The 24,463-nt window shown below is 63.1% G+C and overlaps 1 protein-coding gene and 1 long non-coding RNA gene across 4 annotated transcripts; one reads left to right on the top strand and one right to left on the bottom strand.

Annotated features, from left to right (window-relative positions):
• Positions 1 to 1,403: 1,403 nt before the first annotated feature.
• On the bottom strand, positions 1,404 to 24,281 carry SH2B2 (SH2B adaptor protein 2). 2 transcript variants are annotated; one of them, XM_077140862.1, is made up of 9 exons: positions 24,109 to 24,281; positions 12,011 to 12,687; positions 9,165 to 9,266; positions 7,260 to 7,351; positions 5,786 to 5,877; positions 5,508 to 5,678; positions 4,826 to 5,040; positions 2,218 to 2,389; positions 1,404 to 1,776 (listed from the first exon to the last, which is right to left on the bottom strand). In XM_077140862.1, exons 2-9 carry the CDS (start codon positions 12,656 to 12,658, stop codon positions 1,478 to 1,480), a joined length of 1,791 nt encoding a protein of 596 aa, XP_076996977.1. In that variant the 5' UTR covers positions 12,659 to 12,687; positions 24,109 to 24,281; the 3' UTR covers positions 1,404 to 1,477. The 2 variants fall into 2 exon arrangements, with proteins under 2 accessions (XP_076996977.1, XP_076996976.1); XM_077140861.1 differs by having other exon boundaries at positions 5,508 to 5,681; positions 24,109 to 24,280.
• Positions 15,974 to 21,240, top strand: LOC143667083 (uncharacterized). 2 transcript variants are annotated; one of them, XR_013167848.1, is made up of 4 exons: positions 15,974 to 16,144; positions 19,825 to 19,914; positions 20,287 to 20,630; positions 20,751 to 21,240. It is a non-coding gene; the product is annotated as an uncharacterized LOC143667083 (long non-coding RNA). The 2 variants fall into 2 exon arrangements; XR_013167847.1 differs by having other exon boundaries at positions 20,287 to 20,775.
• Positions 24,282 to 24,463: the final 182 nt, after the last annotated feature.

Genomic DNA, 24,463 nt, shown 5'->3' with positions numbered 1-24,463 from the left:
TGAAGCGGCCTCGCGGTGACCGGCTGTGTTGGGAGGGAGGAGTGGGGTGGGAGTGGGGCTGCAGTTTGGCAGGCTCTGTGTCCAAGTTGTACTGCACCCCTGACCCCTTCCACAGGGCACGTTCCCTGAGGGAGCAAGGATGAAGCTGCAGGTCTTGGGGTAATAATGCCTGGGGCTCAGCATTCTGCCAAGGGGAAGAATGCACACAGGGTCGGGGTGGGGGCCCTGCTGAGGCAGATGGCAGTAGCACAGGGCTCTTGCCAGCCCCTGTTCCTCTGCGTCCGCCTGAGCCTCACCCAGACCACCCTCTCCTCCTGTTGGGGTGGGGTGGGGTGGGGGCTGGGACTTGGTGAGAGCACAGAGGGGCTCTGGCCACACGGATGGAGATGCTGATCGGGCACTGGCTTTATATTCCTCCTTCGGCATGGTAGTAGCAGGAGGCACTGCTCAGCACTGCCCAGGTGGCCAACAGGTGCTAGTGGCCCAAAGATATGGAGGGGGCTGTGGGTGCCTCGGTTGCAGTCCCAGAGGGTTTGACTGTGGGAACAGGGGCTGGGTAGGCAGGGGTTAAGAAGTGCACATCAGAGCAAGGGCCCTTCGAGGGCACTCCTGGCAAGGGGCACCGTGGGTCAGCCACCCCGGGGGAAGCAGCATTTGGACTTGGGAGGTGGAAGTGGGCTTTGGCTCAGCAGGAACAAGAGCCTCCTTACAGGGAGCACTGTTTGAGGGCTGGGATGCAAGGAGGGTGCTCTAGTTTCCACTGCCTAGGGACAGGGAGCCACAGCTGGATGCCTGCCTCAGGGGGAGGCCAGGAGACAATCCTTATTGGCAGACATAGGATAGAGGTGGGGGAGGGAAGGGGGGAGGGAAGGAAGGGAAGGGAGGGAGGGACTTCTAGGCTGCTTCCAAGTTTGAGTCTGTGTCAGAGCTGGGACAGCCAGCCTCTCCCACTGCAGAATCCCCCAACGGGCTAATGTGGAGGTGTCCTGCCCTGCCACTCTGTCCACACCACCAGGCCAGTCTCCCCAAAGTCTGCAGGCATGACTGACCTGCGCAAGGACACCTAGCCAGGGTACGGCTCCTCATCCCAGCACTCAAGGCCCCGTGCCTTGGGTCCCTTCCTCATCTTTCCCTGTGTCCCTGGATGACCCCTCCCCTCTACTTTCTTTCTCCACCCTCTGCCACCCCTTCTTGCCCCCAGGCCTCTCAGCCTCCACCCTACCCATGTCTCTCTCACAGCTCCAATAAAGCCCCTGCGATCCCCACCCCACCCCACCCCCGCTCTGGGTCTGGCGCGGCTCATTCGGGGTCGCCGTCCCCCAGCTAAGACCCAGCTAGCCGCTAGCCGAGGGCCGAGGGACGGGGCAGGCAAAAGGACGACAGGAGGGCGGGGTGCAGTCCCTAAAACAGGCTCTTTAATAACATTTATGTCTTCACTGAAGAGCTTCGCTTTCCCCGCGCGGCGGGCTGGGGCGGGCTAGTAGAAGGAGTACTGGTTCTCCACGGCCCGCGGGCGGCCCCGGGCCCCCTCGCCCGCCTCGGGGGACTCGTCGGGGCCCGCGGGCTCCAGCAGGCGCTCGGCGCTGTCGCTGCGGGGGAGGCTGCGCGCGCTCGGCGGGGCGTCGGCGGCGCGCGGGGGCGCGGTGCCCGGGCCCGGGGCGTCGGGCGCCTCGGAGGACGCGGCCGGGGCGAGGCTGGAGAAGTAGTGCTGGCCGGCGGCGGGCTCGCTCCAGCAGAGGGGCGGCGCGGGTGCGGCGCTGGCCGAGGGCCCCGGGTCTGCAACACCAGGGCGGCCGCGCGTCAGGGGTTCTCCCTCCCCTCTCCCCCCTCCGCCCCACCTCCACCCAGTCTGAGCACTTCAGTTCACCCAGGGAGGAATGGGTGACCCTTCTGCGGCTGCCCCTTCCCTGGCCTCCTCCTTGGATCCCTAGCAGGCCCTGGGCAGAGGGGGCCTCGCAGGCACAAAGGGCACTCAGTCGCTTAGGGTAGGCAGCCGTGCCCCCTGCACCCCTGCTGCTCCCACAAATCACTCAAGACTTGGGTCCTGGGGGACTGCCACTTCTTCCTCCAGTCCTGATGGCCCCAATGGCAGGGCCAGGCCCGGGTCTGGGGTCAGGAGACCTGGAGCCATCCCACTGGGCTCACTCAGCTGGGTGGCTGCCTGCGGGTGACCCACGCTCCTCCTGCCATCACACGAGCCAGGTGGAGGCCTCTTACCTGGTGGGGGGCCTTGGGCCCGCACGTAGCTGCGTAGCGTGATGTCGGCAGAGCCCCCGGACTCCAGCGGGATGGGGTGGGTGTGGAAGTGGCGGAGCATATCAAGCACAGACTGGAACCACAGGTGCTGTACGTGGCACTGGCCGTGGCCATTCAAGGACAGGCGCAGGTGCTGTGAGCACAGTTATGTGTCAGCGGTGGGGTCCAGGACCGGCCACCTCCTTGGTGATTACTTGCCTTTAGGGTCTTGGGGAGAACCTTGCAGATGCCGACTGTTAACTGGCTCTTGTAGTGGCCAGAAGGGTGGGGGACCCTTACCCATAAGCCCCTTCTCAGGAGGGATAGGGAATGGGGGTGACAGAACCAGGCTGGGATTAGGGGAGCAGGTGTTTGCCCCAGCTCTGGGAGTATCTACCCTGCCTGGACTCCATGCCTTTCACTCTCATCTCTAGCCCTCTCCCAACCCCAGAATTTTAGGGATGAATGGCCCCACATTGAGACGGGGAAACTGAGACACACAGAAAGGGAGTGACTCGCTCATCATCGAAGCACAGGGCTGGGTGGAGATCCTACACTGACTCCCTGACCATAGCAGGCTAGGGTCCGCCTCCGTCCTCTGCAGAGCTAAAGCCCAGAGGGGTGGCAGTGCCCGCACTATCCCTGCTGGGGGACAGTGGCTGCATGTGCTTGTCAACGGCAGTGGAAGCACCTGGAGCAGGTGGAACAGGGCTGGTCTCTCCCTGGGTCTCTGGGACCCACCAGGGAAGGTGCATCGGGATGAGCAGTTGTAGGCTCACAGTCTCTACTGGGGAGGCTGGGCTCTGGCTTCAGCCTTGTTTTGCTCAGCATGTACCCCAAGGGAGGAAGAGTGGCTGTCTCTGGGGTATATGTGGCAAGAGAGAAGGTGATAGGAAGGGTTACAGGGTATGCACACAGCTCCAAGCCCACATAAAGGGCACTGAAGTCCCTGGCAGAGGGTGGTTTCCTGTTCACATGAATGAATTCTGCCACTTGGCAGGGCAGGAACAGGGGCAGCCAACCCAGGGAGCAGTGAGGGCAGCCCAGAGCAGGGACTCAGCCTGAGAAGAGCCAGCTTAGCAGTGTCCCCCCACAGCCTTAAACTAGGCAGGCCTTTTGGGGACAGGGGTCCAGGGCTGAGCTGGGCCCTGGGGGGCTGGCCACAGAAAGGCAGGTGCATCTCAATCTATGGGAAAAGTTTTCAGACAATTACTGTCACAGTGGAAAGAGCTGACTTGGAAGGCAGTGACCTTCCTTCCCTGAAGGCATGCAAGCAGGAAGCTCTAACCTGCCACTAACTTATCTGACCTCGGGCTGTCACCTCTATTCTCTGAGAGCACTAGCCTGGGCAACAGGGGAAGGGCAGGGGCAGGAGCCTCCCGCCCCCTTCTGCGTCCCTCCCTCACGACCCATGGTGGGTTGAGCTTGGGCATGAGTCAGAGCTGGGCCCTCTGGGGAGGCGGCCTAGGGCGGTGCAGGCTGAGAAGTAAATGGCAAGGGACAGTGTAAAGCATCTGTTTGTCAGAGGAATTGGTAAGGGCGGCTGCTTTCCAAGGAGATGTCCTGGGGGAGGTGACACCTCCTCCACAGTGGGACTAAGAAGAGAGGCCCAGGGAGTCACCGGAGGGCCAGCCTGGGGTTGGCACAGGTGGGGGCCCTGCAGAGGGACATGGAACACCTGCTGGAGCCTGGAGCAGGCGCCCTGGGCTGCCCCCTCCTCCAGCGGGGTCTGCTGGGAACTGGGGAGGAGCCGGGCTGGGCCTGTTTCCTTATGGGAAACACAGGAAGGTAGGGAGGTTTGAGGTCCTGCCTGCTCTGGCCGCCTTGGACCCCTCCCTCCAACACCCCGTGAGCACATGACTTTTCTGTCTTCTCCTCTGCATGTGAAGCCATTGTTAGCATATGTCTCCCTGCAGTCTGGGTCCCCTGTCATACCTTTGCTCATGCAAAGATGTCTGTCTTTCTGGATCACCCTCCCCACTTATCCTCCCCTCAACAGTGCTTTCTCCACTTCATGTCTCAGATCAGGGCCCCTCCTGCTCTGGCCAACTGGGTCAGGGGCTCCTCCAGGCCCAACAGACCTGTGTGGGCCTCCCTCCCTGAGTCCAGACCTGGCCCCAAGCTGGGTGCAGGAGTGGCTGGTGAACTGGCTTGAGCAGGGAGGAGGAGGGGCTGTCAGGAATGACCGCCCCCTAGGAGCTTGTTCTGGGGGTCGCATGCTTTGAGCAGGAAAAGGGAGGTCTAAGGGCCTTGGGTGACCCCAGCCCTGCCCCGAGGTGGCTCTGGATATACAGGGTCTGAAAGGACTTGCAAAGTTAAATCCCCAGCAGGGCCAGCCTCCTGTGGGCTCGGTCCCCAGCAGGTGGCTTCCCCATCTGGAGAGTAGAAGAGCCATGTCTCAGGCTGACTGCAGTCCCCAGAGATGCATGTGCAGTTGGGGCGGGGGGGCGGGGGTGAGCAGAGCACGGCCTGGGGTGGCCTGGCCTGTGGGGAGTTGTGCCACCCCTACCCTAATGGAACCAGCCTCAGGCCGGGAGTCACCTCAGCCCCTACCCCCTCCTCTTATGGGCTGCCCCCCATGTACACTTGCCTTGGCCTTGCCCTGGAAGTTGAAGGTCAGCACGTACTCCCCAGGTCGTGTCTCACTCTGGCGGATCACAAAGAGGCCGTGGTTCCGGGGCCCCCCTGCCAGCACCAGCTGAGCCGCCCTGACCCGCGACAGCGTCCCGTGGAACCAAGGGTAGTCGGAGAGCTCCAGCTCGGGCTCGGGCTCGGGCTCAGGCTCGGGGTCCGTTCCCTCCTCCCCTGAAGATGGATGGTGGCGGGGTGGGGTGGGGGGGGGAGAAGGGTAGATAAATGAGATAAGGGATGCAGCATCTTGGTTTTTAAATATAAAATGCTGTTTGAATAATTTTAGAACTAGGCAGGGAGCTCGTCTAGCCCAGCCCACTAGTTAAGCATATGGGTAAGCTGAGGCACAGATTCTGCTGGTCGGTGACCAGCCCAGGAACAGATCCCGTTTCCAGTCCCCAACCCTGGTTCTGTCCCTTTGCAGCTCTCTCTGTGAGCAGTTTCTATGGAAACCAGGTTCTCAGGCTTGCCCACAAAAGTCCCTCAACCCAGAACTATTGTGGAGCAGTGAGGAGGAGCCAGGGTGAAATGTCACACCTGCTGGGGCTCAGGCAGGACTCTGGAGGGAGCCCATGAAGGCCCATAGCCTGGAGTGGGGGCCCAGGAGGAGGGGCAGGGAGGGGAGGCTGCCCCACTGGCACCTGTGTTACTGCTGTCCCCACCACTGCCCCCTGGGGATTCCAGGGTCTGCAGGAAGGTCTCTAGTGGGACATGGACCAGGGATTCCCCAGCGGCTTCTCGAGCTCGGCTGTGTGGCGCTGTCACCACGGCACCCACAGCTGCCGTTGTCTCTGGGGGCTGGGCCAGATCTGCTGCTGGAGAAGAAGCAGGTGAGAAGCACGTCTGTCTGTCTGTCCATCCCGGAGTGTCGCTCCCTCCAACCCCAGCTCCCTCTCTGGCCAGCTCTGCCCCCACTTACCGTCTGTCAGGAGCTCACAGCTGCAGGAGGCCACGTGGCTGGCCAGGCAGCCCCCCCGGGGACAGGAGAGCTCGGCGTCTTCTTCACTATCCCTGTGGAGGCAAGAAAGTGCCATCATGTCCTGGGACTCGGACTAGAACTGCGGGCTGCTCCCAGGGCCAGGCTGTGGCTGACAGTCCCACGGCCAGCATCAGCCCTACCTGCCTTCCACTTGCCGGGGTTCCCTAACCTCCATGTCCCTCTGTCCCACCCTTGGCTTGCTCCCCAGCCACCGTGTGAGTGACCAGACATGCAGAGAGGCCCCCAAGTGGGCATAGTCCTCCCTGAGGCCACGGGGCCCCTGCCCACTGACCCCCGAGGGGCTGGCCTCCTCCTGCACATGGCCTGCAGTCACTCAAATAGTGGAGGGCCCGGGGGGTGGGTGGGCCTGGGCAGCCCCCTTCCCTGCCCTGGGTCTGCCTCCACAGCAGCGCATGGAAGGTTCTGGGACACTACCAGCTTGAAAGTACTACAAAGTGAGGCTCACCTACATTGGGGCACAGAGAAAGTTGGCAGAGCAGATGGTGGGGAGGGCGGCAGGGGAGGTATTACAACCACTTTGGGGTGGGTGGGAGGGGGGGCTCTGGGCTGTGCTCAGGACTTTAATTGGGCTTCAAATGGGGCTGTTAATTAGAAAGCAGCAGCCCCTGCCCCTGGGGCTTGGCTCAGCCCATTAGCCAGCACAGCTGCTGCCAAAAGCCACGCTCAGACTGGCAGCCCAGCCTGCCCCTCCTCCTCCTGGCCTTGTGATCACTCCTGGACAGTGGAGCCAGCCTCCCTGCTGTTCCTCCTGGACTCAGCTGGTCGTTGCCGCCCTCTGTTTATCCCTCTGTTTATCGTGGCTCCCCACTGCCCCAACACCCACCCATACTGGGCTCTCTGTGAAGCCCCTCACTGGCTCTACCTCCTCTGAAGCCCTGAAGCGCCCTGCAAGTCCCAGGCTCTTGCACACCTGCCCACCTTTCACTGTGCTGGTCTCTCTGCCACTCCCCCACCCCAGCCCTCCGCTTGGCTCAGACCTGCGCATTCTCCAAGTCTGAAATCAGGTGGGTACCCCCACCAGGATGCCTTCTCAGCGCACTGGGGCTGGGATAAGGGACTTCCCACCCCCAGGCCTTTGGGCTCACCCCCATTACTGCTCATCTCCCAAACGGGTGAGGACAAGACTCGGTCTAACTTCTTTCTAGGTCCCCAGGCCTGGCCGTGCAGAGGACGCCTCACAGAGCCTGCTGGGGTGGGACACAGATAAAGAGGGGCTGTCCGTACCTCACCTGGCCCACACCAGCCCAGACAGGACTGAGACCAGCCAAGTCCATTTCTGGAGCTCAGCTCCCACCCTGACCAGAGGGCTGCTCACTGTAGGGGCTGGACTCTGGGCCCACCCCAGCCAGACACCCCCCCCGTCCACACATTCTGGGGCTACTCGGGCACTCACCCGGGGTCCACGCAGCCCTGGATGTCGGCCACCCACGAGTGCTTCTGCAGCGAGTCGATGGTTTCCAGGATGTACTCAGCTCCATTCTCCACCTGGGGAGGGGGTAGTCAGCAGTCAGCATTCCAACCCACCTCCACCCCAACCCATGCCCTGACCCTCAGAGATGGAGTGAGGGACATCACAGCCCTCACTGTGCCTTAGTGTCTGGATCCCACCATCATGGCTGCACCCTAGGGTCAGCAGTTTCCAAAGGGCTAGGCGAGCAGGAGAAAGGCCCTTTTAAGGGCCAGACCCAGTGTGGGGTCCTTCAGGTACACCGAGAGACTCCTTCCACGAGCCCTGGGAGGAAATGGGTTCTTAGGGCAGATAACTCCTGACACTCAGAGCGACCAGCCTCTCCAGAACATCAACTAGTTCCATTCCCCCATCCCATATTATCAGTGGCCCCTGCCAACATGAAAAAGAGGAGACAGGATTTAACAAATGAGTAAGATTGCTGAATCATTATACTGATATTTCTTTTAGTCTCCAGTGTCTTGGAGTAGCTAGAAGTAAAAATCTAAAATTGTAGAATTGTAACCCATAGCAAATTCTGAAATCTGTTCTACAACTAATTGTTGTAATGTGCTTTGAAATTTATCGCTTTTTTGTATATAAGCTAAAAACATTTTTCACAATAAAAAAATATAATACGAAAGCAAAATAAAACAAAAAAAGTCCTGGAAGGGATAGGATCTATTTTATAGATGTGAAGACTGAGGATCAGAGAGGTCAAGTAACTTGCTCAAGATCACACAGCAGTCAGTGGCAGTTCTGGGAGCTGAGCCCAGAACTCTGTGATGCCAAGGCCCCAGGATAGCTGTGTTCTCTGCTTCCTGTAGCATTCCTCTGCTAAAATGCAGTTGTCGGACTCCTAGCATTTCAAAGCTGAGAGGGTTCTCAGAGACCATCTTCGACCCTTCCCTGAACAGATGGGGAAACCGAGGTCCAGAGCGGCACTGGCAGATGAGCCCCTCTGCCTCTGGGCTGCTGAGCCCTTGCATAATTGGCTGCCAGGTGGCCCAGCCCTGCTGCTGGTCTCACCCAGCAACAAAAACACCTGGTGAGCAGAGGCTGTGTCGCTGGCCCCCAGCCTGGATGGCTCAAAGAGTGGGGATGGCACGTGTTGGCTAAATAAATGGGAGTTTCGTGACTAAACGAGTAGGGATGGATACAAATATAAACCCAACCAGGAGCCAGGGAGTGGGGTGGGCAGCTTGGGGTGGGTGGAACCAGGCATCCCTGGGGACTTCGCCTCACACCCTCCCACTGTGAGAGGGCCGAGGGACAGCCCTGGCAGCCTGGTGCTGTGTCCTCGGCAACCTGAGCAGGCCACCCATGACGTGGGGGCATGGGAAAAGGATGGGCTGCCCCCAGACCCACTGGGGTGCCTTCCTGCCTGCCCTTGGTGCCTGTGTGCCCTCTGTGGGATGGCCGGTTCGGTTCCCACACTCTAGTGCCCCTGTGACAAGGTCATTTGCATAACTGCGGCAGGCTGGTCATGTCCTGCCTGGTGGGGCGGGTCTGCTGTGCTGGCTCCAGCCGGGGAAGGGAGGGGAGGAAGTGAAACTCTGAGAGGCTGCACTTAGACCCAGGAGGAAATGGGAACGAGGGGAACGAGGGGCCTTAGATGGTGGGGGACACAGGGCACAGGGTCCCAGAGCAGACCCAGATTCCAGACCTAGGCACATGCTAGAGAACTGCCCCGGGGTCCTGGGGACCTACCATGAGGCCCCCTGGCTTTGGGGTCCTGCATCAGGCCCCATACCCTCACCCCTGCTTCGGTGACCTCAAGTCAAGCTGGACCACCCACGAGGGAGGGTGCTGGGGCAGTCAAACGGCCCGTGGGGCCAGGGCGGGCCTCACCTTGAGCACGAACGTGTTGTCCTTCTCAGGCATCTCCAGGGGCATGGTGGTGCGGACCTCAATGACAGCCGAGAGGGGAATGCTCACCTTGGGCCTGGAGGCCTGGGAGGGCAGAGAAAGGGACAGCGTCACCCCAGGGCCTCCAGAAATACCTCCCCTATCCGCTCCTGACCCTGCTCCCTCCTGGGGGTCAGAGCAGCCCTCAGCTTTGACTGCTGGCACAGAGGTGTCTCAATGCCCAGTTCACAGATGGGAAAGTCAGAGGAGTTTCTGAGAAATGCAGGGAGCACCCCCACTTCCCGCAGTCACACAGCAGGTCAGGGACAGAGCTGGGCTTCACATCCGAGCCTCCACCCTCCTTGCTCTGGGGGCAAGCCCCTTCTGTCCGGTGCACCCACCAGGTCTATGGTTTTCACACTCTCTTGACCTTGACCCATAGTTAGCAATACACTTGACAGTGTGACCTGTTACACATACACACAGGTAAAAATACCCCCGAAACTAACATCTCATCAGATGACACCTACCCTTACTGTGGGCAACGAAGTGTGAGATTTTTTTATTCTATTCTAGATTGTTACAAAAATCTATGCTGGTTTCCCTTTCAGACTAGATCTTCCAGAGCAAGACAGCGCCCTCAACTCAGAACCGAGCTCCGGTAGCCGGGGGAGGCCGTATCTCCCCTTCCCCCAGCTCCGGCTCGCAGGCAACCGGGCCGAGGGCAGGTGCAGTGGCTGGCACCCACGTGGGTTGGAGGGCTCCCGAGGAGGGTGTCTCAGTGCTGGGCCCTGCCTGCCCTGCCCCGGCTCCTGGCTGTGGCCCCGAGGTCCCCTGGGCTGGCCTGAGCCTGGGATTCTGGGCAGGACTTGGGCTCTGGGACAGGGACTTTCTTGAGAGGAAAGGGAAGGGCCACACGTGGGGGTGGGGGCAGGCAGCGGGAATTCCTGGCAGCACTGGCCACTGCCCAGCGGTCTTGGCTGACCATGGCATGGGGCCACCACCCCAGCCGCTGGGGCTGGGGGCTTCAGTCCCAGGTTGAGCGGAGGGGATGGGGGTCCCCAGTGGGGGCGCCCACTGCCCGGGGGTGCTGTGATTCCTCGACCCACCTGCCCCGGTCCCAGGCACCTCTCACGCTGCTCCAGAACACCTTACTGTTCCTCCTGTCACAGAGGCAGGGGTCTGGAGACTTCCCGCAGGGGCAAGGAGGCAGGAAGCAAGAGACCTGGCTCAGGGGGCTGGGACATCAACGGCCATGTGAGGGGGACATCTAAGGCTCCCAGGAGATGGCCCCTGAGCCTGCAGACACCAAGGGGGCAGTTAGCTGGGTCTCTATGTGGGTGGGTAAAGAGGACTGGAGGGCAGGGGGGGCAATTTTCTGGGCCCCAACAACTGGGAAACCCAAAGTGAGGCCCAGCTACGGTACGATTCACCCTCCCACTGGGGCCACTCCTGGATCCCCAAACATTTGAAGGCACAAAAGGAGAAACTGAGGCCAGAGCAGGGGACAACCTGCCTTCCCCAGAGGTTGGGGAGGGCCTAGGCACCTCCCAGGCGCCCTGCCCCCTGCCCACGGTAAAGTCAGCGGGCCCTGGCAGGGACCAACAGAGAAGGCACAGCTGCTGCGGCCCCCTCCCCCGTGGGCAGCCGACACTGCTATTTACAGACAGGCAGCTGTGACTGCCACCCAGGACTGGAGGCGTTGAAGCCCTGAGCCTCTGTCCCTGTCCTTTGGGTGACCCAGGGCAAGGCCTACCCCACTTCCCACCCCTCACGGGGCCTCAGTCTCCCCGTCTGATGAGGAGAGGACCTCTGGGGCTTAAGGGTGGAAGCCTGAGCAGACCAAAAGCCTCTGGAAAACCTGGGTGTCCTGGGACTTGGGGAGACCACCCTTCAGAGAGTGTGTTCTTGGGAAGTCACCTCTCCAGAGCTCACGGTGTTCATGGGCACCCAGTCTTGGGAAGCCCATCCCCCTGCACTTCCAGTGGGGAGCAGTGGGGAGGGGAGCCCAGAGGTGCTGACAGTCGGGAGATGGAGAAGGAGCCAGTAGACTCAGGGTGACTAAGAGGGCACTGGGCGTCCCGAGGGCCCTAAGGTGGCCGAGGGGCTGGAGCAGTGCCGGGGGGGTGCTGCCAGCTGCAGCACCAGCACAACCCTCCCCCCCCCTTTCTGCAGTCCCCGGGTGCACAAGGAGCACCCTCCCACTACCCTCCTCATTCTCGGGACCATCTCCAGGGTGGTGGGGAATATTAGCTGGGCTCTGCCCCTGCCCGCTGTGTGACTGTAGGCAGGCTGTACCCCTGAGGATCTGTGTCTTCTCTTCTGTATCTGAGGACCTGGGTGTTCACCGCCCCTTACTGGGTCAGAGCCTGTCTGTTTAGCATGCCCACCAGGCTCAGGGCTGGGCACCCGTGGGCTCTCAGAAAGCAGGCATCACTTTCCAAAGGAGACAGGTTTGCCAGCCTGGAGAGGACCCGCCCCTGCCCCAGGTGCTAATAGCAAAAGCCCCCAGGGGAGTGAGCTGCGATGCTGGTGGCCGTCCTGGGCAGCCCCCGCAGGGCTGGGCGGGGGCCTGGCAGCTCAGACGCCCCCTCAGCAACCCGGGCCGCCCTGGGTGGGACTCTATGCTGTCACCCACCCCAGGCCTCAGCTCTCCATCGGCCTCCCAACAGGAGCGCAGAGCCCCCACTTCCAGGAACAGGCTTGGAGGGGTGACTCGTCCCCGGGGCAGAGCTGGGCCCCTGGGTCCAGCCCTCAACACAGGCCCTCCATCTTGTCAGCCCGGCCCAGGAGGGAGGGAGGGCCCCCGACGCCCCAGCGGTCCCCAGCCCCGAGGCCGAGGCGCTCACCTTGGGCGGCACGAAGAACTCCAGGCGGAAGCGCTCGCCGGCCACGGCCCTGCGCAGCAGCAGGCGGCACTTCTGCCACTGGCCGGCGCCCCCCGGGCCCGCGTCGTCGGCCACCATGAAGCGCAGCGCGCCCTCCCGCTGGATGTCCACCAGCTCCACCTTGGCCGCCAGGGTCCGCGACAGCCGCAGGCGCCGCGTCCACTTGTCGCGCGGCTCGGCGGGGGGCTCGGCGGCCCGCGGGGCGGCGGTGGCCTCGGGCTCGGGCGAGGCGCGCCGGTGCCACATGTCGCGCACGCCGTCCACCACGCACAGGCTCATGTTGCGCAGCGAGAAGCCCTTGCGGACGCGGGCCTTGGCCGCCGCCTCCGGCTCCAGGGCGTCGGGGCGCTGCTCGGCAGCACCCCCGGGGGGCGCCGGCCCCGCCACCAGCACGCGGCGCACCTCCTCGCCGAACACGTCCAGGAAGTTGGCGGCGAAGTGGCGGGAGAAGGAGGCCCCCGCGTCGGGCGTGTCGTAGGCCGGGTGCTCCCGCAGGAAGCGGCAGAACTTGTGCGCGAAGTCCACGGCGGCCGCCTGCGCGTGCAGCTCGCAGAACTGCCGCCAGTCCGGGACCTGCGGGGCGGCCGGGCCGGGGCCGGCACCATTCATGGCTCCCGTCCCATCGCAGCCCCCTGCGGCTGTGGGCGAGAAGGGGGAGGCAGGGACTCGCAGAGCGTCCCCCGACACACACGGGGGTCCAAACCCCCTGCTCCCCCAGGGTTCCCAGGGCGACAGCCTGCAGGTGCTGTGAGCTGCAGGGATGTGCGAAGGGAGAGCCAACTGGGGGGGCAGGAGCAGGTGTCTGCAGGAGGAGAGCCCTCCCCGCCCCCAATTCCCACCCCAGCATTCATTCTCTCCCTCAAGCAGCCTCAGGGAACCCCAGAGTCACTCTTGGGGCTGTTGGAGGAGGCTAGAGTGACAGGGGCCTTGAAGGGAAGGTCCCCAGGAGCCTGTAGGGACCTCACTTACCTCTTCTGAGGGCCCCCAAAGCCCAGTCCACAGTAGATGTCACATAGCTTGGTCCTACCTTCAACATATGCCAGGAACCCAATTGCTCCTGGCCTCCAGGGCTGCTGTCCCGGGACCCACATAACCCCTTCCTCTGGCCTGATGTACCTCAGTAGCCTCTTCCCTGGCCCCCTAGATCCCGACCTCTGCCTCAAATGATTCTCCACCCAGGAACCCAGCCATCATTTCGAAACCATAAGCCAGACCAGGTCCTTCCTCTGTCCCAACACCTGCAATGGCTTCCATCACACTCAGCAAAAGCCAAAGTCCTATCCACGTCCTCCGACGGTCTCTGATTACTTCTCTGAGTTTATCCCTTGCCTGCTCTGCACCAGCCACACCTGCCTCCTTGCTTTCCAAAAGCATGCCAGGCACATTCCCACCCCAGGACCTTTGCACTTGCCATTCTCACTTACAGTTGCCCAAACGTCGTTTCCTCCCCACTTCCTCACTCCTTTCAGATTTCTGGTCAGGTATCATGTGTCAGCCTTCCCTGACCACTCTACTGAGAACTGATACCCTGCTCCACCCAGCACTGGCACTCTTGGTGCCCTTTCCTTTCTGACTTTTCTCCCTAGCACTTGCCCCCATCTGACCCACCATACATTCACTTGCCTGATTGTGTTGCCATCCCATCCCCTTCCCCTGAGAATCCGAGCTCCCCAGAGGGATAAATTTTAACATCTTACCCGTGGCTGCGCCCCCAGTGTTGGGCAGGTGGCAGGCATTTAATAAACTCTGACGGAATGAATCAACAAATGAGTGTGTTCAGCAGACAAGGTGTGTCAGCTGTGACTCCCTTAGCCCTTGCACGGGCCTAAGGAGGTGGGACCCCAAGGACACACAGCATGTGAGTGGCAGGCCCAGATGTCTCACCAGGGCCTGGCTGACCCCAGGGTTTGGGGTCCACCCGGGGGTTATACAGCACTAAAGGCCCTGCGCACCCCACAGAAATGCCTGCTTCCTGCATAGCATTCGCCTCCAGAGTTCCCGTGCCAATCCGAATTTTTTTTTTTTTTGGGTGCTCCGGGAATCGAACCCGGGGCTCCTGCATGGAAGGCGGCTGACTTTTTTTAAGAGGCCCAAATCAGGCCCCACCTCTTCAGGAACCTCAGCCGTCTCAACTCCCTCTTCCTCCTCCTTATTCCCAGGTCCCTTCTTCCTCACCACCTTGGATCTTCAAACTACACGGGGTATCCAGCTAGCCACTTGGGGGCCTCACCTCCTCAACTCCAAGGCAGTCACTGCCTCTGGGGGTGCAGGTCCAGCCTGCTCTATTTATGCACCCCATCATCCCCCGCCGATGGCATCCGGGCCTGGGTGAAAATTGCTGATGGAGAGGAAAGGGGGTGATGTCGCCCTCCCCTGCTTTGGGTGTCCCTGCCTGGGAGGGCCATCCTACAGAGACAGAGAGAACCTCAGGCCCCCACCGGCTCCCAGGCTCCCCACATCTCCCGGCCTGTCCCTTCCCCCACGGCTGCTGGGAGCACCATCTCATCTCTCGCCTGGGATCCAAACTGTGTAATTAAACGCCAGGTAAAAATAGCTGGCCCACTTCCGTGAGCTCATGTGCAGGGCCTCGGGGCCACCGTGGGAATTCCCTCTGTCTTGGGGCCATTGATCTGCAGTTGGACAGCCCCAGGGAGGAAACAGGCCACGTGAGGCTGAGGCCTTCCTTCTTAGAGACACCTGCGCTGGGGGTGGGGGTGGGGTACCAGGCAGCAGAGGTCAGGAAGGTTCCCTGGAGGAGCTGGGGCTTCACGCCTGCCAAGAGCGCCAAAGGGACAATGCAGGTGGGAAGGGCCTGAGCAGTGGCTCTTAGGCAGGGCTCCCCACATGGCTCGGTGGGGAGGGGGGACACGGGGGTGGAGTTCAGAGTCTGTGGGGGTGGGGGGAACATGGGGGCCGAGGCACTCTTGGGCTGGGCTCCTGCAGGATTTTTTCCCGCCATGCTCTTCTTCTTTCTTCACCTGGTGAATTCCTACCCATCCTTTGATAATTAATCCAGTGACCACTTCCTCCAGGGAGCCTACCCTGATGTCCCTCCTAACTGCACCCCATTGTCCTCGCCCAGGCTGGCACAAGTGTCTCCTTTGGGCTTCCTCTTGCACTTCTCTCCAGTAAGGGGACAATTACAGGGCACTCCAAGTGTCTGTTTCCTTGTCTGGCTCCCCAACTGGCACGAGCACTCCTCAAGGGCAGAAGGCAGGCCTGAGTCAGACCCCAGGCTCCTGGCATATGCTTTTTCCCTGGGGGTGGAGACGGGAATGCACCTGTTACCACCACAAAGCCTGCAGAGAAGGTGGGAGCCGAGGCCTGGGCCTGACCTGGGGGGTGGCACTGGGGCGGGGGGAGCCTGGGTCTGTGAGGTCCTGTCCCGCTCATTTACCCAGCAGGACAGTGCACCCCATAATGGCCACCTCTCCCCCTTGTCCTTTCAGGCCCACAGGGGTCAGATCAGGTGATGTGGCAGCCTGGGAACAGCTCAGCTGGTCCTGGAGCCAGCCCCAAGCTGTGAGGGATAAATGCCTCTGTTGGAGGTAATTGTGCCCCATCAGTGGGCAGGGCGGGGGCAGGGAGGAAGCCAGCCCCAGTGCCGGGCAAGCCATGTCCCTTCCCCTCTCTTCCTGCTGGCAGGGAAAAGGGGAGAGTGGAGGCAGAGCTTTAAGGCACCTGCCAAAGGCATGGCGGGTATGGCCAGGTCCAGGGTAGGGACTGGCCTGGGAGGCACTGGGGGGCTGGGGCTGCCCAAGAACCCCCAAGACCCAGTCAGCACAGCAGGCCTCAGCGTCCCCTGGGTCCAGCCCAGGCTATACAGCAGAGGCCGAGGCTGAGTCAGAAGCCAGGGTCTCCCCATAGCAGAAACAGCAGCCAGAGGCGAGAGTCACAAAGCAGCACGGCCCCTGACCACTCTGGAAGGGGAGGCCACCGGCCAGAGGAGGGGGCCCTGGCCAGGGTAGGGGCGAGCTTGTGGGCTGCTGCTCTGAGTGCTGCCCCCCCCTGCCCTCCGGGGCCGGAATTGGGAGGAGACCAAGTGCAGGGACCTTGGCTGACCTGGGTTGAAGGCCCGACCCCACTGCTCTCTGGGTGAGTGACACTGACCACAGCTCCAACCTCAGAGCCAGTTTCCTCACTTGAGAAATTTGGCTGGGAAGTTGGGGGGCTACCCTCCCTGGAAGGACTGCTTTGCCTCCTGGGGAAAGAGCAGCACAGGAGAGGCTGTGGGTGGGGCACTGGGTGGGGCCGGGGGCATCTCCAGCCCTCTCTGAGGGATCAGCCCGCGGGACACTCATTCCATCCACCAAATCTCTCTGCCTGGAGCCACATGCCAATCTGCAGGTGACCTCAGCTCCAGCTCTGGGAAAAGCGGGACTGGGGGAAGGAGAACCCAGAGGTGCCAGCGGGGCCCCTTTGCACCCAGACAAAAACCACGGACGACCTCACCCTTGCCCCTGCCCCCACTCTTGGGCTGGCCTGGAAGATTCAAGAACTGAACCCACCCACGACAGGCTCACGCAGCCCTCCCGCACTGGCTCTTTAGGAATTCTCACCTCGCAGACCGTGTCATTCTCCTGCCCCAACTGCCTTCCCCATTCCTTGGACTACACAGATTCTACTTGGCCTTTAGACTGTATGAATGCCTCTTCTTCCAGGAAGCCTCCCTCCCTTGCTCCTCTCTCCCAGAACAACTCCTTGTGGCAGTGGGCAGGGTCCCAGCTCCTCCTCCTATGACCCCAAGGTGCTGGGAAAGACCTGCCAGGTGGGTGGAGAGGGGTGGCAGCGCTGTACTGGGGCTCGGAGACCAGGACTCCATCTGGGGTCAGGTCTCGTGTCTCCTTGGGCCTCAGCTTCCCCATCAGTAAAATGGGGTGCTGGAGCAGTGGCCTCTAGGGGTCCCTGCTCTGCATTTCTGATGCAGAAATGCAGAAGCCCTGGCCCTTTGACACCGAAGCCTGGGGTCTGTCACCCCACTGAGTGGAGGGCCTGCAGGGGGCTGCCCCCCTCCTCTGAGGACTGGGGTTGGAAGCAAAGGAAGCCGGCCTGCTGGCAACGGTCCAGGGCTCAGGTGCTGGCCACCCACGGGGCACTAGATGGGCAGACCCCCTCCCCCACCTATCTCTCCTGAGAATCCCTGGGCTCAGCTGGGCTGTCTGGCTTCTCCTGGAAAAATGTTTCAACTCATCTCACTAGGGCCCAAGTGGGATGAGAGGGGGCTTCGGGGGACAAGGGGGTGGCGAGGGCAGAGGCGGCCTAATCTATTTCGGTCACTTTTCCAAGCCATCAACCCCACCGCCGGGAAGGGTCTGGGGACCTGGCTCCCCTCCACGCAGTCAGCCGGTGGCACAGGGCAGGGGTGGGAGCCCGGCTAGAGGCCCGGGGAGGGGCGGCCCCCCTTCCGGCGGTAAAAATAGCACTGACTATTGGGCTGGGGGCGGCCGGTTCCGGACCCCATGGCCGGTCCTTCCTTAAAATATTCATAAGGCGGCCTCGCGGCCCCTGCTAATGGGCCAACGACCAATCGATCGATCACCGCGGGCAGCGGCCTCATGTTTCTGGGGCGCCCCAGCCAAACCCAGCGCGGGGGGCTCTCCCCAGCCTCCTCCCGGTCCGGCGACACCGAGACCCAGGGCAGCAAGGGAGCTCGGCCTTCACCATTCGCGGTCTCGCGGCCCCAACGTGCCACCTCCCAAGATCCGCCCCCTGACTTCTGCCGCACCCTCACTCAGCTCGGAGCTCAGAGGGGCCCGGACCAGCCTGCCTGAGAGGCTGCAGCGCCCCCAGCCTGACGGCTCTGAAGCACTTGGGATGGGGAAAACACGCGGCTTCTTGGGCCCCTTCCCCACAGGGGCGGGGGCACGAGGCCTCACTCTGCTTCCCCGCCACACCTCCGCGGGTCTTGGAGGACCCCCTGCTGGGCCGGGCCTGGCCTGGCTGACCGGGGCGCCCACCTCCCAGTGAGGGCTCCTGGCCTCTGCAGGACAGTCCCCGCCAGCCACCTCCCTGCGCCCTGGCCTGGGATGCAGGACCCTCCCCCACGCCGGGCGCCTGCTCCTGCAGCCTGGGGGGGCCTTCTATCTGCTCCGGCCTGTGATGGTCTCCTGGTCCCCTGATCCGGGACCTCCTGCCACAGGGAGGATGTGGCTGGAATTCCCAGACCCTTGGCGCCCAGAATATCTGTCCTCACCCCACAATACGTGCAGGAGCCAGAAGCGGGGCCCATCTCTGGTGTCACCACCTTTAAACCCGCCAGGGTTTTGCAGCAGGGTGGGCGTGGGGTGCTCTGACTGGTGGCAGGGACAGACATTGCCTAAGAGCCCCGGGAACCTTGCCCCCAGGTGGCGAGTGTGGGGTTGGGGGCACCGGGGCCTTGCTGAGCAGCCCCGACTTCGCCTCCAGGCTGAGTGTGCCCCTGCAAGGCGGAGGTGAGAGCCAGCTCTGGGCTGGGCTGCATCTGTCTTGCCCTCCTCACGGTGCCCAGCCCTTGCCGCTGTGGCATGGAGGAAGGCTTCCTGCAGGGCTCCCCCAGCTTTCACGGACACCCCCAAGCTCAACAAACCCTGCTAGCTGTGGGGCCTGCAGACCCTCAGGCCGAGGCACCCCACAGAGCTGCACTGGAGAGCTGCTCTCCACCCCGGAGTGCCCTTCTACCTGGGCGGCACACTGGAGGCCCCTGTCCCTCCGTCCCTCCCCTCATGTGGGGCCTCTTGACACCCTGGGACAGTGGTGTGTTAAAAAGCACAGGATCTGGAGCCAGTTCATCCGAGTGTGCACCCCCTGCTAGGCTGCACCCCCTGCTAGGCTGCACCCCCTCCTAGCCGTATGCCCCTGGGTAAGTGACTTGGCCTCGGGGCCTCAGTCTCCTCATCTGTTGAGGGGTCCTAATGGCACCCACCTCACAGGGCTGTCGTGAGGAATATGTAAGCCATTTGTTTCAAAAGCAAAGCTCCTCTGCCTCCACTTCCTAAATGTCCTGCCCCCAGCCCCTCTCCTCCTGCTGCTCCTGGCTAGATGGCTGCCAGCCCCATTCCCGGGCCCCGCGTACCACTGGGCCCCCACCCAGGCTCCACAGTGGCCATGGCTGTCTTTTTGGAACCCACATCCAAGTCGGCCATGACCCGTTCACAACCCTTCTCTCCACCTGTCTTCCCTGCAAGGAAGCGAAGAGGATGCCATCGTTCAGACGAGGAGATCGGTTCAGGCCCATCAGACACTTGGGGGTGCACAGATTTGTACTGGGCTCCTACCACATACCACAGCAGTGGGTGCAGGGCTGCAGAGTGGGGGAGAGGAGATTGTGAGGCCAAGGCCAGGTCTGCGTCTTTTTGCAGCACATGCTACTTTCCATACCCAAGCTCGTCTCGGGTACCCTAGAGGTGGGGGGCAGGGGACTCCAGAGCTGGGCTGCAACAGTGCGAGATGAACAGGGAGTGGGGGCCAGGCCAGCAGGCGAAGCCAGGGACAGGGGCTTGGGAGGGAGGCCCATCCTCCTTCAGGAGCACTCCTTGCTGGACAGTTCCCGAACAGGCTCTGTGGGTGGAGAGCAGGCTGGGCTGGCTCCAGCTGCACTGGCCTTGCCCTCTCCCACCCCACCTTCCCCTCCTGGATTTGCACAGGCAGAGGCACCCCCTCTCCAGGCTTGGCCTGAGCCTTGTAGCTTCCCCCTCTTTCCTAGTGTCATGGGCCTCATCTGGGCCCTGAATCAGACCCTTCCAGACCTCCCTGGGCCTGGCCCATTTCCTGACACCTACAATGCTCTCTCCACTTAGCCATCGGCCCTCCTCTACCCTTGCCGCTCATCCCCCAGTCTGCCTCCTGGCCTTTGCATATACACACACCAGCGAGTCCTGAGACCTCAGGTACGATAGAACTCGGGGCACTGCAGGGGCTAATAGAGGTTCCTGGGCCTTCCTCTAAGCTCCTGAACACCCAGCCTGGCTGGCCTCCAGGCACCTCAGACTCACCACATCCAAATTCTAATGCATCCTCTTCCTCCAACTGCCGCTTGCCCCTGCTCGAGTCTCGGCGCTGGCCCCACCAGCCACCGAGCGTGGCACTGCCGCACCTCCTCCCGTTCCTGCGCCCCAAGAGCTGGCATGCCCCCAAGCTGACCGAGGCCTTGCAAATGCCCCTTTATCCTGTCCCTGCCTCTATCCTGGCCACCCTGCCCCTCCAAAATACCACACAGCTTGTGCCCTGTCTCTCCAACCCAGGCGTTTTCCCCATCCCAGGTGCACTCGGAGGGCTGGAAGTGTCTGGAGAATGGAGCCCCTAACCCCTTCACCCAGAGATGCTGCAGGACCCCGGGCTGCCACCCAACCAGGGGGTGGGCTGTGACCTCCTCCAGAGGCTGAGAAATCACCTGATGCCCCACCCTCACCGCAGCAGTAAAAATCGACCCAGCCAGGGGTAGGGGAAGAGAAACACAGACCCCCAGAGTTCTGAGTGCCCCTCTGGCCCCACAAGGATGGAGAGCAGCAGGAGGGGAGGCAGGCTCCAAAGCTGGTTCAGCACCCCACGAAGACAGCAGCTGGAAGGCCCGAGGCCCCCAAATCCTCGACTCCCCAGGATGCAGGTAGTCTGCGAGAGGGGAGAGCCAGGCTCTTGTCTGAGAGGGGTGGTCTGGAGGCTTGGCCTGTTGGTTGAGTGACCTTGAGCAAGTCATCTCATCTCCCTGCCTCTGTTTCCTCCTCAGTAAAAAGGGGATAATAACAGCATCAAGCCCCAGGGTTGTTGTGAAGCTTAAATGAGTAACGGCACTTATGCCCTGAGTCTGTACAGTCAGCTCGAAACCAAATGTTCAGCCCTGGGGGGCCCCGGCTCCACCCTTGAGGGAAGTTCACCCTGGGCGTGTGTGGGTCCCCTCTAGGAGAACCCCACTAAGCAGGGAAGAAGGGTTCAGGAACTCCAGACTGATTTTCACAATAACGGTAAGAAGGAAACCACTAACCATTCAATTAACCAGCATCAGAACGTTTTTCCACCACCCCCCTGTGCCCTCCAGAGGGTTGGGATTTTCCTGGACTTTGGTGGGAGAGACCACTAGGGCGCAGAGTAAAAAGAAGCAGTTTGTGGGGAACTCTGCCTCTGAGACACTCAGAAATGCCGGGACCCACCCCATTGTCCTCACGGCCAGGCCTCTCCCAAAGTTCCTAGAGCCGAAAGGTTCTAGGGCATTGCCCCAGCCTGTGGCCTCCTGGATGGAGACCCTGAGGCCAGGAGGGAAGAAATTTGTCTAAAGGGGGGCAGCCAAAGCCTTTGGAGGCCCCTGGACCCTCCTGGCTTCCCAGAGGTGCTCCCTCCCCTCACCCTCGGTGGCCTGTGTTGGAGGGGGTGCAACTCCTGGGGCTCATCCAACTGCAAAGTAGGCAGCCACGGCCCCATTCTACAGGGAGGAAAACCGAGGCGGGAAAGGGCAGAGAGAGGGCTCAGCGCAGCTCTGACTCCCGATCCCGAGGTTCTCCCTTGCGCCAGGTAGGCTCAAAGGCCCACTGGGGCTGGTCCAGGTCCCCGTTCACTGCGGAGTAGAGGCCCCGGAGGGGGTCTCAGTCACAGCGGACCTCTGCCCCCGGGGCGGGGCTCGGAAGGACCCTGCCTCCGCCTGGCTCGGCCCGCTGGGCTGGCGCGGTTCGGGCTGCGCGCGGCCGGCAGGTTCATCAATGGCCGGGGCTGGAGGGCCTGAATGGAGGGCACGAACCCGCCCCTTCTTAAAGGCGCCGGCCCCGTGGCCACCCTCGGCGCTTCTCCTCGCCCTTAGGGGGCTCCCGGGTGGGCGGCAGGGACCCGTGGCTGTGCGACAGGGCGCCTGGGCCGCGCGGAGGGCGTGTCGGCCCCGAGCCCGGAGCCCAGCCCGTGGCCCTCGCTCTCAGCCCAGGCTGACCCTGCCCCCCCGCCGCCGACCCCCGCCTCCCCAGCCGGAGACCCCCTCCTCCAGGGGGCCCGCGGCGCTGCCCTCTCGCGGGGCCTGGGCCGTGGCAGGGGGCGGGGGCGCAGTTGCTCCGGAGGCAGCTCGGCCCCTCCCGCCCCTCCCCGCCCCGCCACCAAAGGGGGTCGGGGAGCCGATCCCAGCCGGGGGGCGCAGCCCCTTGCTCGCTCCCCGCGCTCCCTCCTCCCTCCCACACGCGCACACAAAGACGACACGCGCGGACCAGGGCGCGTGCGGCCGCGCTCCCCGGGGCAGCCGTGCGCACACACACGCACGCCCAGGGGACCGGGGCTGAGGGGCCGGGGGGACCGAGGGCAGCGGGTCGTACCTACAGGCGCGCGGCGGCGGCCGGGCGGGCCGGGGCGCCCACGGAGCGCTGCCCCGACCGCGGCCGGGCTCCCGGGGCCCGGCGGCTCATGGCCCGCGGCGGGCTGGGGCTCCCTCCGCGCCGGAGCCGGCGGCGGCGGCGGCTCCCTCCCTCGTCCAGCACCTGGAAGGCTCGTGCGCTCCTCGCCGTCCCCGCGCGGCCCCGGCTCGGCTCTCCCTGCTGCCGGGCCCCGCGCGCTCCGAGCCCAGCCCCGCGCGGCGCGCGCCCCGCCCCCCTTCCCGCTCCTCCCGCGCCCCCCGCCCGCGCGGCGCGCTCCTGCCCGGCCCCGCCCCCGGAGCGAGCCCCGCCCCCCGCCGCCTCGCGCCGCGTCGGCCCCGCCCCCCGCCGCGCCCCCCTGCGGAGCCCGAGCGGCGCCCGTGGCAGGTTCCCGTTTCCTCCCCGCCGCGGCGGCGCGACGACCAGTGGTGGCCGTGAGGGGGCGAGGAGGCGACCCCCGGAGTCCGGGCTTCTGGCCCCGGAGCTCGGCGGTGGCGGCCGGGTGGGTGGCCTGCGTGGTGGGGTGTGGACGTCCGCGGGGCGCCCTTCGGTGATGCGCGTCTGGCGGGGTCAGCCGCTGTGGCCGGACCCTCCGCAGCGGGGACAATGGAAACCTCCAGAAGGCCCAGATGTCGCAACGGGGGAAGTCGACGCCTGGCTCTCATCAATCCTCAGGGCGCCCCCCTCCCTCCAGCCCTCCCGGGGCCGGAAGTCGTCCCGGAGTCACCAGGCGGGGAGGACCTTATCAGCAGGGTCTCCACCTTCCAGCCTTGGCTGTGTTGGGGAAGCCCTACGGGGCTGGGGTGGGAGGCCCCCCGCTTCCTAACCCCTGGGGGGCCCCAGCCCCAGCCCCGGCCAGTCCCAGTCCCAGGGCTCACCTAGACTAGGGCAAGGACAAGCCGGGCTGAGCAGACCTGGTCCAGCCGTCCTTTGCGGGCTCTTGTGGGCTGACCCCTGGTGCTGGGGCCTGCGGGAGGCTCCCCAGAAGAGGTTGGGGCGCCCCTGGAAGGGGGTCCCAGAGGAGGGAGGGCGTTGGTGTGAAGGTGGGGCGGCTTAGAGGTGAGAACTCCTGCTTGCTCCTGGGGAGAGGTGGGGGATGCCTGGGTTCCTTCTCCCTCCTCTCCCTCCTTGCCCCCTACCCGGGACCCTCAGTCTCTGACAGGGGCCCAGCTCACTGCCCTCACTGCCCCCCTGGCAGTGGGGTAGTTCTGTGGTCTGCCCTGGTCTTCCTGCCAGCCTAGAGTGCCTCCATCTGCTGCCCTCCCCACCCACAGTGACCTCTGACCTCTGTAGAGCCCTTTAATCTTTCCCAAAGCCATTTCACATCTCTAATTCCCCAGGAAGCCGGACAGACAAGGGTTTTTATCCCTGTTGTACAGATGGGAAAGGTGGGGCCTGGAGAGAGGCAGTGGGTGGGTGAAGGTGGAGACTCCCCTCCACTCTGCCTGGCAGCCCAGGTGGTGCTACTGGGCACTGCAGCAAGGCAGGCCCTGCCTGGGGTCCGGTACCCAGTCCCTTCCCTTCCACACACCCCACCCCCCCCAGCCAGCTGCTCCCTCGTCAGGACCCGGCCAGCAAACACTTAATGAAATCGCAGGCAGTGGTCCAGCCATCGATGGGAGCCGCACATAGGCCTGGATGCCTGGCTGGGAACCAGGAGGCCTATGAATGAGGCTGGGAGGGGGCTGGCTCTGAACCCTGGCCACCACTGGTGTGGCCCCCACCCTTGCTGGGGAGAGGAGGCCCTGGCCCGAGTGGACTAACCTGGTTTATAGCACTGAGCCAAGCTCCTCCAGTGGGCTCTCAGTGACCAGGGAGGGTCCTGGAGTGAGAGGTCCTGTGGGACAATAGCCCTGGTCCCTGGGGAGGCGGAAGTGAGGAATGGCCAGCTGCCGAGAGGCTCTGACCCACAAGGAGGAACTGCTGGGAGATGTGGAAGTGGCTGCTGGGGAGGCGGGCGTGATTGGCCAAGGGCAGATGTCGTGGGGGGATAGAAGTGAGGGTCAGGGAGGACCAGTCCATCCAGGGTCCCTGAGGGTGGACGGCTCTGGGGCTTTGAAGGGAGTTCTGATGGGGCAGATGAGGAGGAGTGCTGGGGTGGGACCTCAGAGGGCGACCC

Source organism: Tamandua tetradactyla, chromosome 23, assembly GCF_023851605.1.
Source record: "Tamandua tetradactyla isolate mTamTet1 chromosome 23, mTamTet1.pri, whole genome shotgun sequence".
In the NCBI taxonomy this organism is placed as follows: Eukaryota; Metazoa; Chordata; class Mammalia; order Pilosa; family Myrmecophagidae; genus Tamandua; species Tamandua tetradactyla.
The sequence above is the reverse complement of the archived record's forward strand: the minus strand, read 5'-3'. Positions and strand labels throughout refer to the sequence as shown.